The 18,415-nt window shown below is 39.5% G+C and overlaps 1 protein-coding gene across 1 annotated transcript; it reads right to left on the bottom strand.

Moving 5' to 3' along the window:
* Positions 1-1,989: 1,989 nt before the first annotated feature.
* On the bottom strand, positions 1,990-18,415 carry TTC5 (tetratricopeptide repeat domain 5). Its single transcript, XM_003280884.3, has 10 exons — positions 18,308-18,415; positions 14,752-14,884; positions 13,510-13,721; positions 12,285-12,435; positions 11,784-11,875; positions 9,347-9,403; positions 8,662-8,808; positions 8,267-8,481; positions 4,920-5,064; positions 1,990-2,593 (listed from the first exon to the last, which is right to left on the bottom strand). Exons 1-10 carry the CDS (start codon positions 18,356-18,358, stop codon positions 2,474-2,476), a joined length of 1,323 nt encoding a protein of 440 aa, XP_003280932.1. The 5' UTR covers positions 18,359-18,415; the 3' UTR covers positions 1,990-2,473.

Genomic DNA, 18,415 nt, shown 5'->3' with positions numbered 1-18,415 from the left:
TACTCTATGATCCAGCAATTCCATTCTATGTCAATACTCTTAAACAGTGGTTCTCAAATTTTACTGTGCATCAGAATCACCTGGAGGGTTTGCTAAACACAAATTGCTGGGCTCTTCCCACAGAGTTTTGAATTCAGTAAGTCTGGGTAGGGGGCTTGAGAATTTGCATTTCAAAGAAGTTCCAAGGGATGCTGATGCTGCAGGTCTGGGAACCACTCTTCAAGAGCCATTGCTGTAAAAGAAACTTTTACACTTACATATCAGGACATATACAAGAATATTAATAGTGTAGTGCTTTGATAGTAAAAAAAGAAAAACCAGAAACTCAAATATCCTTTAACAATAGGATGAATAAATTATGGTATAATCATACAATGAGATATTAGATAGCTGTGAAAACAAATGAGATCATGGAGAGGTACACAAGGGCTTCCAAGTCATCAATGATGTTCTAGTTTTTAAGGCAGGTGGGTATTTTATGGGTATTCTAGTTATTCCTGAAGCCATATGTACAAATTTTTCATACTTACTTGTTTGTACACACTGCTTCTCTGGCTACCACCTACTGGCCATTTTTCTACTCTCTAGCCCTACACAGAACATGTCAACTCAGAACTTGAGTAAAAGGGGAACAGTATTTGGGTCCCACATCTCTACTGCCTCAAATGCTTACACATACTACTACCCCCATCTTCCCTAGTTGCTTTCAGCCATTTCTCAAGTTATTTTTATACCCCACAAGCTCCTAATCACTCTTATATGACTCTAGGCCTCAAAATGACACCGAAAACTAATTTAAGACTCCATATGTGGTATAACAGACAGTACTTGTAATAAAAACTGTCTCTTGCTACCACAGGTTTTTTTGGTGCAGTCCACGAAGAGTGTTTTTGCAAACTATATCAGACTGGTTACTCATACTGACTTTAGCTTATCTACTAAGATTCTTAGTAATTTTCATATATGATGTTGAAGCTATACCTGAGAATGTTAGCCTTTTTGGACCAAAAGAATGGACTGAAAATTTTATCTTATTAGACTCAGGCTTTATGACTTCTTAGATAGATAGATAGATAAACTTCTCTCATCAATGCATTTCTATCATCCATTCTCTGAGGAGGCCTCTGCATTCTTGATAAATTTAATGAGTCATCAATGATATTCAAGGCACTGATCAAGAACTGACAGGACTGGACCAAGAACAAAGATCTGAGCCATTTCACTAGAAGACTTCTCAATTCATCTGTATACATTAATATATTATAGGCATTCAGTTGTTGTTGTTTGAGACAGAGTCTCGCTCTATCGCCCAGGCTGGAGTGCAGTGGCACGATCTCGGCTCACTGCAACCTCCACCTCCCAGGTTCAAGCAATTCTCTGCCTCAGCCTCCCCAGTAGCTGTGATTACAGATGCCTGCCATCACGCCCAGCTAATTTTTGTATTTTTAGTAGAGACGGAGTTTCACCATCTTGGCCAGGCTGTTCTTGAACTCCTGACCTCGTGATCCACCTGCCTTGGACTCCCAAAGTGGTGGGATTACAGGTGTGAGCCACTGTGCCCGGCCAATTCAATTGGTTACTAATCCTCACTCACATTTCTCCATTTTACCACAAGGATATTAAGATAAACTGTTATAAAACATGTCACTAGACTCTAAAGAAACCAAGTATCTAACTCTCTCTGGTCCTTCAGCCTAGTAACACTATTAGAACAGTATTGCTCTGTCATCTTGGACCACAGTGAAGACCACCCCTAGGGAATGACAGAATGGGAAAATGGAAGAAAGCTGGTCTCTAGCAACTTTGTGGAGTTGCCATTCCTGCCTTGGGCTGTCTATTGTCGGAATTCTTTTAACTGGGAGAGAAATAAACTACTTTGTATAAAGAAAAAAACGGGGGTATTACTCCAATAAATTGAAGTGATCCTAAAACCAAGAATACAAGCCTAGGGAGAATAAAGCAGGCCAAACTATGTGGTATTTTTTTTTTCAAACAAATTTAATTCTGTTCCAGCCCCAAAGAAGAGGAAGGACCTAAATTTCAAAAATAAAAATAAAAATTGCTAAAAATAAAAGCCATTACAAAATTAAGCCCCCTCCTTTAGCAATAAATACTGAACTGATATATACATATGAGGCTTAGGAAGGAGGCAACAACAGGAACCTTGGGGACTCTGTCCCATGGCAAGATCCCAAGACTTCTACCAATTCCATGCTCTTTGCTTAAAACATAGAGAGCCGTGGAAGAGACAAGAGAGATATGCCAGAAGAGTATGTGGCCCTGTAGAGAGCTGGAACATGATGAGGACAGAGGAGAGGGAAGAGATACGAAGTGTAAAACAGGCAGGGAAAGAGAAAGTCTTCATTTAAAACATTCCTCCCATCCCTGCTGAATCACTGGATGTGGCCGGACTGGTGTCCAGGGCCTTGTCTCCTCTCCTCCACTCCCTGTTGAGCGTGCAAGTCAAAGAAGGTCATTCACACTGTGGTCGTGATGCCACTGTGGCAACAGCCTGGCTGCTGGATCCCTGAGGCTTCCCATTCACCACTAGCAGGAGGGGCGTCTCCACTCGAACACTGGAAAAGGAATAGTCCTAGAAAAGACAGACAAAGGTTCACTACAGATTCCAAGATGGAAAAAGCTCCAGCATGGGGATACACCACTTGCAACTTTCGGCACCACCTCCCCCGTTGTATACCCCCTCTGCTTCCATCTCACATCAGACAAAACTGAGCTAACAAAGGGGACGAAATTTTCCCAAAGTTTTCAATCTTCAGAAGGAAAACATGGAGCATGTAAGGTCATGTAGTGCCACTACAAGAATGAGACAGCTCTTTGATCCAGAAAAGGCGGGTTCCTGGCATTGCCTAACAAAAGAATGCAACCAACTCTCACAGAAGCTGCCTTTTCCCACGGTGTTTCCTGATAATTAACTAGATACACATAGCAGCTGACCAGAGCCAGTGGGAATCCTGAGAAAATCTCAGTCCAAATGTTTATAAGGTCCTAATTTAATCCACCAAATACAAATTAAAGTTATTTCTCTTTTTTATATCAAGAGGAGGAAATAGAACATGAAACAGAATGTAGCCATTTTCCTAATAACAAAAAGGGTATCAGCTCACTTTATCAGTTCAAGTGTATTTTAAGTTGTTAAAACATGTTAAATAATCTTCATCCAAAAAATATGGCAATGAGAGGCAGGCTCTTTTAAGTCCAAGTAAAGTAAATTTAAAAGTTCTCATAAACCAATTTTTTTTAAGTCTTCACAGAAATATCGACAAGTGACACAAAAAATGGCAATTTATACAAGAAATATAAATTAAAATAATATTCATGCTATATTTTCCCTGTAAAATTAGAAAATAACTTTTCAAAGGTTTCCAACCAGAGTTGAGAAAAAAACTACAGAGAAACACTTATTTACATCCACTGTTGGTAGTGACAACTAACTAGTACCATTTTCCAAAGAATTATTTGGCAATATATATCAAAAGCCTCAGAATTCTGCATACCCTTTGGACCCAGGAGTCTACGTTAGAAATTCATTTAAGGAACTAATCATAGATACAAGCAAAGATATAAAAATCCTCACTGTGTTTCTAATTTTTTTTTCTATTATAAAAGTACTAATCTAGATCTGAGGTCATCACAGTCTTTCTGTAAAGGGCCAGATAGTAAATATTTTAGGCTTTGTAGGTCATATGGTCTCTGTTACAGAACAAGTCACCTCTGACACTATAGTGCAAAAACAACCACAGACAACAGTAAGCAAATGAGCGAGGCTGTGTTCCAATAAAGCTTTATTTGTGGACACTGAAATCTGAATTTCCTGTAATTTTCACATATCACAAAATATTATGCTTCTGTCAGTTTTTTTCATTTAAGAACATAGAAACCATTCTCTTTTTTGTCCTTTTTTTTTTTTTTTTTTTTGAGGCAGACTTTCTCTATCACCCAGGCTGGCGTGCAATGGGACAATAATGGCTTACTGCAGCCTCAAACTCCTGAGATAAAGTGGTTCTCTCACTTCAACCTCCTTAGTACCTGGGACTACAGGCATGTGCTACCATACCTGGCTAAGCTTTTTAACATTTTTTTGTAGAGACAGGGTCTCACTATGTTGCCCAGGCTGGTCTTAAACTCCTGGGCTCAAGTGATCCTCCCACGTTGGCCTTCCAAAGTGCTGGGATTTTACACATGAGCCACCATGCCCAGCCTAGAACCATTATTAATAAAAACAAGCAGTGAGCCAGATTTGGTCAATGGGCTTTGCCAACCCCGATCTAAATAGTTAAACAGTAGTTAAATATCTACATTCATAAGATTTTTGTAAGAATTGAATGGGGCAAGGCAGGTAATAAAAACTCTTAGCACAGTGTCTAGCACTCAATTAAGTGTTAAATAAATGTTAACTATCATTACCATCTTCATTACCCCATGTCTACTCAATGTGGTGAAATATGTAAAAACATAGGAAACATCCACAAACATTTGCATATAATATCCCACTCATGATTTAAAATATAGATATAAATATATGCGTATATATTTGTGAAAAGAAAAGACTTTAGATATATACACCAAACTGTTAACAGTAACAGTTAAAAGGCAGTAATATCTGAGTGATAATATAACACCTGAGTGATACTATTTCACTCCATTTTTTTTATTTTTTTGCTTACCAGTTTACCTTCTTAGTAAAAATAAATATATAAAAAATATATATAAAATAGATTTTATATATATATAAAAAATATATATAAAATAGATTTTATATATATATATAAAAAATATATATATACACATAGCCTACACACATACTCACATATAATTATTTCTATATCTTTTATAAAAAGATAAGCTTGGTTCTACTTTTAGAGCCTACGAGTTGGAAGAGAATCCTAGCCATTGCTCACCTTTCCTTTGTGCTGAATTCGGTGAAGCCGCAGGTTGGGCTCAGGGATGGCTACAGAGTCTCCAATGAGCACTCCCCAGCTCTGCACTATATTGTACACCATCACTGCATAGCAAGGTCCATCTGAATCTACCAGGCCAAATGTACTGCCACGTAAAGATAGATTAGGAGAGAGGAAAACAAAAAGGTATGTGGGTAGGAAAGAAGAGCAGAAACAGTGGTTTAAAAATACTAGCAAAATACTGGACTTAAAGTCAGTGATAGGTAATTAAAATAAAATATAAAATTTAACTTAGTTAATTAAATTTTAAAAATAAAATACTAACAAAATAAACAAATGCTTCTTCTCAGTTACTCAGAAAACCTATGAGAGGTACCATCCTCCACTTTGTACATCTGAGTCTTCATTTTTCTGAAACTCATCAGTCACTCTGCTAAGAACTTAGGACAAAGCACACTGAAGCCATTCAACAAATATTAATGATGAACTAGACCAACATGTTACAGTTGTAACATTATTCCCGATCTATCAATTTAACTATCATACTCTTAACCAAAGCCTCTGACCATCACTGTCTGTGTAGTTTAATTCCACAGACTTTCACCAAATACTACATATGTGCCAAGCATTGTGTTTAGCAGTAAGACACCAATCCAGCTATGAATGACCTATAGTCTAGCAGGAGTCAGACAATGAAGTCATCACTTACAGCACAGTGTAATGGGTGCCAGAATAACTTTTCCCTTGTGCTGAATTCAATGAAGCCACAGACTGGACTGTGGGAGCCCAGAGGAGAAATATCTAAATCAAAATTGGAAAGCAGGGAAGATTTCCTGGAAGAGGTGACGCTCAAAGTGAATCTTAAAGGGTAAAAAACCAGCTGGGTTAACACAGAAAAATTAATCCTTGGTAAAAATTTTAAAAACCTCTGAGGGAATAGGAACAGAGATTGACTTGGAGGGAATATGAGGGAACTTCCCGGAATGGTGGTAATGATCTCTATTTGGCTTATACAGATATTTTCCATTTGTTAAAAGCTATGAAATGTAAGCTTAAAATTGTACATTTCATTGTATGTAAATTTTACATAAAAAGAAAAAATTGAAACAAATACTGAACTCAGTTAATGACTGCATGCTAAAGTATGTAAAGTATATTGATCTCTGCAATTTACTCTGATAGCAGGATAAACAGACCGATACGTAATAAGCTAAGTAAAATAAAATGTTAATGGTAAAATATAAGTGGTTGAGAACACAAATGTTCAATGTAAAATTCTTTCAACTTAGCTGTATGTTTGAAAATTTTTCTAACAAAATGTTGGGGGCAGAAGAGGATGTTAGCTATGCCAAGAAGAAGCTAGAGATTATCCAGGCAGAGTAACTGCATGTAAAGACACAGAGGCAGGAAAACAGCTGCTCTAAAACCAACAAAATTGTTCCACGGTTGAAACAAAAGGCACAGGTGGGCAAGAGACAGAAGATAATGGAAAAAGAAGCAGGGAGCAAATCATGAAGGACTTTGTATGCTAAGCTAAGTAGTTCATACTTTATCCCAAAAGCTACATATAGTACCAGTAAGGGATCTTAAATAAGAAGTAGCAATGGTCAGATTTACATCTAAGAAACATTTCTCTGGCAGCACTGTGGAACACTGGAGGAAACCAGAGAATCGGGGAGACCTATTTGGAGAAGTGATAAGGGGGTGAACTAAGGTGGTAAACACAGAGAAGTCAAGTCTACAGGACAAAAAAGGCAAATCTTTTTGGAGAATGGAGAAGCCTATTCTTCCAAAAGTCTTCACCAAGTGACTGAGAGTTGATACCATTCATTCACAAGGAATCCAGAGAGGAGAAGCAGGTTTACAGAGAAAGATTTAGGTGAGTAATACTGAAATACTGAGTTAGAGATTTCTTATTGGAACCCAGAGGCAGTTGGTTATAGGAATCCAACACTTGGAAATGAAGCTTGGGCTGGAGATATATATGTGAGCATATAGGAGGCTGCCAAAGCCTTGGGTTTATATGACATCACAAGGCAAGATGATCTATAGACAGGATGGAGAAGAATCACACTCATGCCGTCACTTGACACACCTGAATTCACAGGAAACACTGCAATCAAGCAAAGCACTCTCCTGATGAATCCAGTCAAAGCCTCGAAATCCTTCTACACAATATGTCAAGCAACCACTGATAAGTGATCAAAGTTGGCAACTACAGGCCATCCTAGTATAAAGAGAAAAAAGGAAAAAAACAAAAATAGAGTCCTCGGAACCTAAGATTTAAAAGTTGGGCAGAAAAAGAGAAACCAAGGAGTGGCAAAATATCTATTTGTTCTCAAGGTCCTCCAAAACCTACCTTTGTCTATATCCCTTTCTAATTCTTCTCGGCTCTAGGATTTGCTCTAGTTAACTAAACTGTTCTCAACTATCTTTTTGCCCTTCAACTCATCAAACACACAAACCCCTAGAAAATGCCATGGAGAAAGCTTGGGCATATAATGGGAATTGTGAATATTTCTGTTTAGATGGAACAGAAGGGATATGAAAGGCAATAGTGAGAGAGAAGTCAGAATGTTTTGGAACCACACAACAGAAGTTGCTGGATCCAGTGCCTAGAAAGACAATGGTGATCCTAGGAAAATAACAATTTCAGTAGAAAAGAGAAAGGGGAAACCAGTCAACCAGGGATTAGGAAGCGAGTGAAGGACCAAGGAGTGGTGGCATTCACTAAGCCCTAACTTTTCAAGATCCAAAAATTTTCTAAATAAATATTCTTAATATTCTTAATTCATTTCCTCTGCTGCTAGACGTACCTGCATCTGGGTCCTTTACATTTCTTTTTTCTCACTCCCTATGACACATATACTAAACACTCAATAAATATTTGTTGAATGACATCTAAGACAATCTCCCAACCAGACTTTAAATTATGACTCAAAGCTCACATTTCAGAACTGCCTAAGTATACCTAAGTACAAACAGGACTAAGAATTTGTCCTCTTTCAACTTCTATGATCATGAAAATGCAAAGGGACAGAAGAATTTTGAGGTTTCTGTCTTATAAAAAAAAATATGTCCTGCCAAATTTCAACTATGGATATAGGAATCCACATAGCACCAAACTCAGGGATAAAAATGGGCAGTGACAGAATCTATAAAAGCCTCTGATCAAAAGATTGTTAAACATCACCCAGGCAATATCTGCCCATAGGACAGTCACAGAAGGAAATCAGAAGTCACAAATCTGTGACCACTGACAATCTCCTCAACTGCCAGGGAAAGAACAGGAAGTGAGAGCAATTAGTTCAAAAGGGTAAAACGGGGGAAATCCAAGAGAAACTCACAAGGGGACTTTCTCCTCTGTGGTGAGGCTAAATACCACCTTTCCCAGGATGACGGCACCGCTGTTCACCCCAGGCTGAAGCGTACTCAGTGGCTTGAGCTCCAGGGTCACTTTCTGCCCAGAGGCTGACTGATAGTGCCCATCACCGCAAGGGCCTAGATGGGCTGGGCGCAAGCTTCCCAGCATGCTCTGCAGCTTTTTGGTCTTCACCTTTCCCTGCAAAGAAGGGGAAATAGGTAAGAAGCTGGAAACTAGTTGCCTTCCTTGAGATTCTAATCCTTCCCTCCCACCCACTTCTATAGGATCACTACCTCCTAAACCTATTTATTCTTATTTTATTGACCCATGGCAAAATTTTTTTTAAAAAGTAGAATTCAGCCCTTCAGACATTTTTACCTTACTCTCAAGGAGGCTGGTTAATCTATCCAGGAATTCCAGAAGTTGTTGCTCTCGTTGCCGGGGCTCTGGCCAGGCAGGGTCCAGGGCTGCAGCCCGAGAGAAGCCCTCCAGGGCCTCCCCATAATTCTCTTCATATTTATGCAACTGTACAAGAAGTATATCCCAATTATAAGTATATCCAAACAAACTATCCCGAAGGAATAATGGCACCATGGGCTAGGAATCTAGAGAAATAAACTGTTTTCCTTCCTTGTTATTTTCCTGTGCTACAACAAATAGCCTGAAGAGCTGGTAACACCTTACATCTTTCTTCCTAGCCAAGATGATCACAACCCCAAAGATGGAATCATTTCAAAGAAGCTAATTTCCAAACTCTAAAATAGTTAAGTTGTATATTTTGGGTCACTTGACCTTAATATTTACTTAACATTTCAGAAGTCTTCTAAAAGATCCCCCCATTCTCTACATATTCTTCCACCTCCTCAGCCCTTTCTCCTTTCCCTCCAGTGACTACACCAGATACTGAAGCCAAACCGAGCTAGCTATTTATAGAAATAGCACGGCTTTCCTCTCGCAGTCTGTACCCAATCTTGTCCCTATGCAAACTCAGTTATCCTCACAAGCTAAGACCTAGATGTCTTATTTATTTGACCCTCAGATGACTACACCCCAAAGGTCTTACCGTCGCCCTGTTCAGATGAAGGTCAGGATTGCTAGAAGCTTTTCTGTCAACCTTCTCCTATAATGGGATGAAAAGATTATCAGTGGATCCTGTCTCAATGTTAAGGACTGACATGCCCAGCATGTCCTACACCTCCTCTTCCTAGAGAAATGGAAGTTTCTTCCTAGTCAAAATGTTATCTATACCACAGAAGCAGTTACCGTATAACAGTGTGGGTATCTTAGTCCCTAAAACCTTAGGGTATAAGTGTTTTTGTATGTGTGAGACTTTAAAATATTATTATAATTTATCCATGTAGTATTATAAAGATAGAATAAATCTTTATATAAATGAAATATGTGGGCCGGGCACAGTGGCTCACAGCTGTAATCCCAGCACTTTGGAAAGCCGAGGCTGGTGGATCACCTGAGGTCAGGAGCTCAAGACCAGACTGGCCAACGTGGTGAAACACTGTCTCTACTAAAAATACAAAAATTAGCCAGGCACGGTGGCATGCACCTGTAATTCCAGCTACTCAGGAGGCTGAGGCAGAATTGCTTTAACACGGGAGGTGGAGGTTGCAGTGAGCCGAGATCACAACACTGCACTCAAGCCTGGGTGACAGAGTGAGACTTCATCTCAAAAAAAATAAATAAATGAATGATATAGGTGAAATCATTTTGATTTTTAAAAATTTAAATATTGAAGTGCTGGCAATAAATGAAGAAAGGCTAGGATAGAAATGGTGTTCATTTAATGCATTTCCTCTGCCCATAAACCTAGCTCCAGGCACATGTGGAATCATGTTTCTACATCCAAGTTCCCTTAAAACACACACAGAAAGCCAAATTCAGACTCTAACTAAAATAGATGGCCAGAAAAAGAATTTTTTTTAAACAGATAAAATAGATGGCCAGACACCACAAGACAGTGCAGACCATGTGCTGTGAAGCAACTGCTGGCTATGTTCATGACTATGCTTATTATATTTTTTTAATTCTCTTCATTACCTGACGCATTGTAAAAGCACAAACAACATGAATTAAAATTGTTTAAATGGTTGGTTCAGATATGTTTACAAATGCAGGTCTGGGCGAAAAACTTCAGATTAAAAAGAGATGACCAGGCATGGTGGCTCACACTTGTAATCCCAACACTTTGGGAAACCGAGGCGGATGGATCACCTAAGGTCAAGAGTTCAAGACCAGCCTGGCCAATATGGTGAAACCCTGTCTCTACTAAAAATACAAAAATTAGGCGGGCATGGTGGCGCGTGCCTGTAATACCAGCTATTCGAGAGGCTGAAGCAGGAGAATCACTTGAACCTGGGAGACGGAGGTTGCAGCAAGCCGAGATCATGCCACTGCACTCCAGCCTGGGTGGCAGAGTGAGACTCCGTCTCAAAAAAAAAAAAAAAAAAAAAAAAGATTAAAAAGTGACTATTTAGCAGAAGCCAAATATAAAATGTTGAAGGAATATACCACACTATTCTTTAAAATGTAAACATTCACCAAATTAAGAAATTAGAGTAAAATATAATTGCTCTAAAAGTTCCATGATTGAAAAAGGGTAGTTTAAAGTCAAAGGTAGAGTTGTGGGGAGGGTGGCAGGAGGGGGAGAAAAACAAATTTAAAAGGCAGTCCCTGAATTGCAAATATGAACATACAGGAACTGTGTTCTTTATTCTACCACATGGAGCAGAATAAGTAATGATAAGTTAAAAAGCAATTGTCTAAATCAAGAGAAGCAAAAGAAGAAAGGTAAATATGAGAGCTAGATAAAAGTGCTCAGAGGACCAATGTGAAGTCAGAAGCCAATTCTAATAATGAGAAAAAAGGCACTCAAAGTCTGAGCGAAAGTCCTATGCAAATGCCTATCAACATAAAAATGCTTGAAAACCTAAATAAATTTCTTGAAAACCTAAATAACCTAATTCACTTAATTCCTAGGAAATGACACAGAACAAGCTACACATTGTTTTCTCTTTTAGCCCATGGAAAATCCAGAGCCATAATATGATCTAACACTTAATTTGGGGATAGCACTTAATTTACACTGAAGTATAAGTTTTCATTGTTCTTTAAAATGAATGTACAAAAATATTAATAAGCATTATTTTAATAGACTTTTTTCCCATTAAAAAAGATGAACACGTTGAGGCAGCTCTGTGATTTGGTTATATATGTGTGTAAGAAACCTAGACAGGTCAAGGAGCTATCCAGCACCAATGCAACACAATGCAAGTGGTTCCTGCAACACAATGCAAGTGGTTCCTAACACTCAAGTTATAAGAAGTCAGTCATCTCTGCAGACACATCTTTGCAAAATCACAAAAATGAGACGCCAGCAAACACTGCCACTGCCCATGATGCTTGCTAAAGGACCACAAAGAAGACTGAACAATGCTTTTGCTTCTGTTGTTGCCTATTCATCTGGCCTGGTGACCATAAGTACTTACGGCTTGGGCATAGGCACTGAGGGCTTGCTGGGAGATCTTAGGGTTCTGGCCAGTAGAGAAGTAAAGGGAAAGATATGAATTCCCAAGAATATCTGAAAGTGAAACACAGTGACAAATCATCTCAGAGTACAAGTTCAAGATATGACTTATTTTGATCATTCTTAAAAGTATATTTGAAAGGTCCCACAAGAAACCCAAACCAGGAATGACACGATACTTAGTATACCCAAAATTCCACTAGGATAGAGCACCAAGGACACCAAACTGAAATTTGAACAGACTGTACAAAAGCCCTGCCTTGCTTATGTGAAAACTAGGATCAAAAGATCGAAGAGTTCCTAGAAAAGCAGTTCCCCAAAATGTCTTTCATGTGTCTTCAAAACAAAGATGCCCTCTCTGGCTTAAACCTCAGAATCAGACTCAAAAGATGGACTGCAAATGTTGCTGTGATTGAAAACATCTGCTCTAGAAACCTGTTGGAGATCTTTTGAGAGCACTCACACCAGGAGCGGCCATCATGGACATCCATCTGAACAGCCAACTTAGCCTGTCGGACACTGTCCATGACATGGTGAGAATGTTCATCTTCAGTGTCAGTCCGCAGCTGACGAAGCACCATTGACAGGTTTTGCAAGGAGACTTTGTTCCTGCACTGCAAATAGAAAAGGCACATACTCAATCTTCCTGATTCTACCTCCCCTTTCCAGATCTATTCTGAACTCAATCTTCTAAATCTAATTTTTCACCTTTTTAATTTTTTTGTTTTGTTTTGTTTGAGGTGGATTCTTGCTCTGTCGCCCAAGCTGAAGTGCAATGGCGCAATTCCGGCTCAGTGCAACCTTTGCCTCGCGAGTTAAGTCATTCTCCTGCCTCAGCTTCCCAAGTAGCTGGGACTACAGGTATGCACCACCATGCCCGGCTAATTTTTGTATTTTTAGTAGAGACTGAGTTTCACCACGTTGGCCGGCTGGTCTTGAACTCCTGACCTCAAGTGATCTGCCTGCCTCAGCCTCCCAAAGCGCGGGATTACAGGTGTGCGCCACCGCGCCTGGCCGTATTTTTCTTTTTGTGACAGGGTCTCACTCTGTTGCCCAGGATGGAGTGCAGTGGCATAATCTTGGCTCACAGCAACCTCCACCTCCTGGGTTCAAGTGATTCTTGTGCCTTGGCCTCCTAACTGGGATTACAGGCACATACAACCATGCCCAGCTTTTATATTTATATATTTATATATATATATATATATATATATATATATATATATATATTTTTTTTTTTTTTTTTTTTTTTTTTTTTTTTGTAGAGACAAGGTCTCACCATATTGCCTAGGCTGGTCTCAAACTCCTGAGCTCAAGTGATCCTCCTGCCTCAGCCCCTCAAAGTGCTAGGATTACAGGTGTAAGCTACCATATCCAGCCCTAATTTTTTCATCTAAATTCTTGCTGCCATCTGTATCTTCAACCACCATCTACAAGGATCAGCTTAGCTGCTAGCTTTTCTTCACTTCCTTTCTCCCCCTGAACCTGATCCCATCATCATCTTCCTTTCCTAGGCCCCTGCCTCTATTTTCCTCATTCGGGTCTGCTCTCCGACCTTTCCTCCCTCCTGATTCTGTCCCAGTTCAATTTCAGTTCTACTCTGGTATTCATGTCCTAGGGAAACTCATAGAACCAAAGAAATTCATCCTTCCCATCTGTGCTTTCCAAAGGGATAGGGGGCAGCTCACATGGGTGAGGGCTCCTGAGAAGCAGGTGTGGGCAGCTGCAACATCCCCTTTTTTCCAGTACACCTCACCCAGCTGGTTCCAGGCTTCCACCAGCTCGGGCTCCAGCTTCACAGCCTTTGACAGAAGCTCCTCAGCCTTAGGGCTATAGTCAGGAGTCACATTTAGTGCTTTCCCAGTTAGCATTAGAACTTGTGCCTTGCCCTGGACAGAACCTAAGAGGAAGAAAAAAAGATAAAGTGGGAAAAAAACAAGCAATCTTACAGTTAAAGACCAGGGCACTTTCTCTCAAAAAATAACTACATGTCAGTTTTAGGAATAAAAAGAGTCGAGGAAAATATTTATCAATAAACCATTTATTGAAAGCTCACCATAGGCAGAGTGCTATGTTAGCTAATTAGGCAACAAAGAAAGCACTATTTCTAGAGCTTCTGCCATCTGTTTCTGGGGCCCCTATCTACAAGGATCAGCTTGGTTGCTAACTTTCCTAGAGGGGTTTACAATCTGGTGGAGAAGACAAAGCATAAACATGGAAAATTAAAACCATGAAAAAGAGCATATGGCATTAGCCCAATGAATGGGCTTTAACAAGTGAAGAGAAGATTAGTCAGGACAAATAGTTATCATTAAAACAAAACAGAGAGAGAGAGAGAAGAAAAGACCCTCCAGGTTAGAAAATGATATAAACAAAGACACAGAATCAGAAGTACATGTGGCCATGTTCATGGGAGAAGAAACAGTTCAACCTGGATGAAACAGAAAGTTCCTCTACAAGTAATTAGTCAGAGATAAGGTTAGAAAACAGAGTAAAACAATGGACACTTAAATACCAGGTTAAGGGGGTTAGACTTCAGCTAGTCAATAGCAGGAATCTTTAAAGATACCTGAGCAAAAAGGCAGATGAGAGGATAAGGTTAAATGCATGAAGTAATGATTCAGAAAGATAGCCATGGCCATGGTATTAGATAAGTGGATTTGAAAGTAAAAGAAATTAGAGGCAGAAAGTCAGATTACTGCAATACTTCAAGTAAGTATGCTCTTTAATTTCATGCCATTTGCTATAATCAAATTTTAGGAAAAGTGGCTTAGGGAATGAAAGGTTGCATGGGGGCCCTGAGAAGTAATATTACATTGTACTACCCTATAGCAGTAACAGATAGGATACCAAAGAATCTATGAGGAGGGAGCAAAGGTCAATCACATTTCACTGAAGGATGGGGGTTGTACAATCTCTAGGGCTCATACCCACTACTTCTTCCATCTGCTGTAGGGTCTTCTCCATCTCCTTCCGCACATCCTGTTGCTTCCTCCCAGCATCCTCAACACTATGTGTCTCGAAATAGCAGTCTCGAAATGAATAGAGCTGATCCACTAGTTCCTAAAAAGTATGACAATGGAACCATTAAGTGGAGAGATCACTGGACACGGAAACTTGAAATTGGCTAGCCATACCAGCTCTTGGTCTAGAAATACCAATTCTCTTTCTCATCTATGAATGGCACAATAGGCAGGTGGACAGGTTTACTAAAATGCCACAAATCATGAGGAAAAGCAGCCAGTACCCCAGGCCAGCTCTCATGGTCCCATGTTGTCCCATGCCAGTGTCTGTACTGTGATGACCATTTTGTCTCCCTGCCGCAGCAGGGCTTCTAATATGACTAAGCACTTCACATACCACAGTCATGAGGAGAGAAACACTGCAACTTAAGATAAACCAAAAGTTAGTAAGATCATTCTATATGGTCCTGGTCCTAAAAGAATAACACTTTGAACTTTACTCTTAAAGTTGGACTTCTCAACTAAAACCATTTTATCCCTGATTTTTCATACGCTGAGATCTGAAAATACAATACAACCTTTGTGAATATAATAAACGTGTTAGAGAGTCACGGTTTTCCACCACAAACATACCAATCTGAACTTGGTAGCTTTGGTATTTTTGCAGCATTTTGTTCTTTTAAATGCTTATTGTGGTTTTGTTTAGTTTGATTTTTTTGTCAAGTCATCTTCTTGCTGTCTTGGATTTTTTACAAATAAATACTCTCTTTCCTCTTAAATGCCTCTGAGTCTTCCTGTCATACCAGGCAAAGCTTTTCTACTACAGGTCAAGCATCCCTAACCCAAAAATCTGAAATCCTCCAAAATCCGAAACTTTTGAAATGCTGACACCACAAGTAGAAAATTCCACACCTGACACACAGTCAAAATGCAGTCAAAATGTTGTTTCAGGCACAAAATTATTAAAAATATTGTATCAAATTACTTTCAGCCTATGGGTATAAAGTGTAAATGAAACAATTTTTTTTTTCTTTTTTAAAAGACAGGGTCACCAGGCGCGGTGGCTCATGCCTGTAATCCCAGAACTTTGGTAGTCCAAGGCAGATGGATGACAAAGAGATTGAAACCATCCTGGCCAACACTGTGAAACCCAGTCTCTACTAAAAATACAAAAATTAGCCAGGCATGGTGGCACACACCTGTAGTCCCACCTACTCGGGAGGCTGAGGCAGGAGAATCGCTTGAACCTGGGAGGCAGAGGTTGCAGTGAGCCAAGATCGCGCCACTGCACTCCAGCCTGGCAACAGAGTGAGACTCCGTCTCAAAAAAAAAAAAAAAAAAGAGTCTCGTAGGTTGCCCAGGCTGGTCTCAAACTCCTGATTTCAAGCAATCCTCCCACCTCAGCCTCCCAAAGTGCTGGGACTACAGGCATAAGCCACCAAGTTTCATATTTAGATTTGGGTCCCATCCCCAAGTTATCTCATTATGTATATGCAGATATTCCAAAATTCAAAAAAATCAAAAATCCAAAAAACTTCTAGTCCTAAGCATTTCGGATAAGAGATACCCTATTCTTTCCTGAAACTGAATAGATAGCAGCAGAAATATATAATCACTTCCTTCTCTCCTCTACTGTTAAATCATACTCTTATTTTTCTTCATACTTATTTAAAATCATGTGGCCTATCATTAATTGTCTATTGTCTGCCTCCACCACTGAAATGTAAGCTCCAGAATGGAAAGGCCTTTAATCTGTTTTGTTTCGAGCTACACCTGAGCACCAGAACGGGCCTTGGGACATGATAGGCTCTAATTCACTACACTTGATTGAATTAACTAACTAACTATCCCTGTTCTAACAAATACATATGTGCTATACTTAATTTAAAATCCTATCCAGAATGAAGGGAACAGACTAGCACCCTCTGCAGTAATGCTTTTCAAATTTTATTGTATTATATTCAAGACCCAGCCTGCAGAGACTCTGATTTTAACAGTTTAGCAGAACTCAAAATTCTACATTTTTAACAGGCACCCCAGATGACTGTAATGAAACTATAAAACACACTTTGAGAAATATCCTTTTATACATTCCTTTTACACTAAAATGTCTTCAACAATGAAATCAAAGTTTACCACCATCTCCATGAACAGCAACACCATTATCTAATCCTTTTCCTCTTTTCTACTTCACTCCTTTATTCCATTCCTGCACCGACCCCACCCCAAGATTACGGAAGTATCCTCTCCCAAGCTGCTTAGGACATTTACCACAAATGAACCTAGGAAAAGACAATTCTCATAAAAAATTACAACCAATTTCCTTTTGTCCTGCAATCAACATGGCTGCAAATTAAGAGTTTTAGAGAGGGGCTTATTGATTGGTTTTAGTTGTTAAACCAAACATTCAAGAAGTTGTTTGGTTTTATTGTTTGGTTTTGTTTTCCCCTGGACTGAATGTTTTTAGAAACTTATTTTCTCATGGCAAAATCAATACATGTAAGTCGTTAAAATTCAAACAGATACATGTAAAAAACAGAAAGTAAAAAATTCCCCCAAACAACCTCAGTGATAACCACTGATTTGTATACCTTTTCAGATTTTTTCTGTGCATATACAAACATATATACACAAATAATGTTTCTAATATAGAACCAGAATTGAGAATCTGATTTCAGCCAGTCACAATTAGGGAATAAAATGAAGTTAATCCAAATCAGCTGGAACACTCTAAAAAGTGTTACTATTTTAATGTACTCAAGAACAAAGAAATTTCACCAATATTTAAATTTGTGCGTTAAACACCTTTAGGCAAGTTACAAGCCTGTCATAGTTCTAATATTTAAGTTATAGGCCGTCTTAGAGCGAAGAACTGAGTTCCTGAGGTTTAAGGAAAATCGTGAGTTCTTAAAGGCAAACAGCCAAGCAACTAGTTAACGCCTCCCTACCAAGTCCAAAAGACTAGTCTTACTCAGAAGCACAGTCACCTGTGGACTACGTGGAGTCTGGACCCCTCTGCATCAGACCCCAAAGTGGAATTACGCAGGTTGAAAGAAATCAAAACTGAAATCCTAAGGGGAGCAACCAGGACACTTGCAGTGCAGGTCATTAGCGTGATTGTTGCCAAATTCAAAGCAGAAAGGTGTTAAATGGCTTTTGTAGGGATCAAAACAACATGTGGTGATAGTTCATGCAGATCTGCCACACACGTATATGCTATTCGCTATGGATGAATCGAGAAAACAATGTCCTCTCTAAAAATGTACATGAATAGTTAGGAGCAACAAATCTTCTTCCATACAGGACTGAAATTAACCGCAGTCAGGTCGGCAGCAGGAGGTTCCAACACACTGGGAAGCTCCCTGGCTGGCTGCGGCTGCACCCTCGAGGGTTGTTATAGTAACCACACAGACGCAGGCAGCTTCGCGTGTGTGCCGGGGAATTCGCAGGCAGTACATTAACTGGACTCCCTGCTTCATTCGGAGTAACAAAACCACATACAGAATTTAATCTACGGCCCCACCTGCAATTTCTGCAAGATCGGCTTGACTTCTTCCTCTTCATCAGCCATCATCTCCCGGCCACTCCACCCCCAACTTTATAACCACAGAGACGCACGCCCTCTCTCACC

The sequence above is a fragment of the Nomascus leucogenys genome, unplaced genomic scaffold (assembly GCF_006542625.1).
Source record: "Nomascus leucogenys isolate Asia unplaced genomic scaffold, Asia_NLE_v1 Super-Scaffold_361, whole genome shotgun sequence".
NCBI lineage: Eukaryota > Metazoa > Chordata > Mammalia > Primates > Hylobatidae > Nomascus > Nomascus leucogenys.
This window is presented reverse-complemented; position numbering and strand designations above follow the sequence as displayed.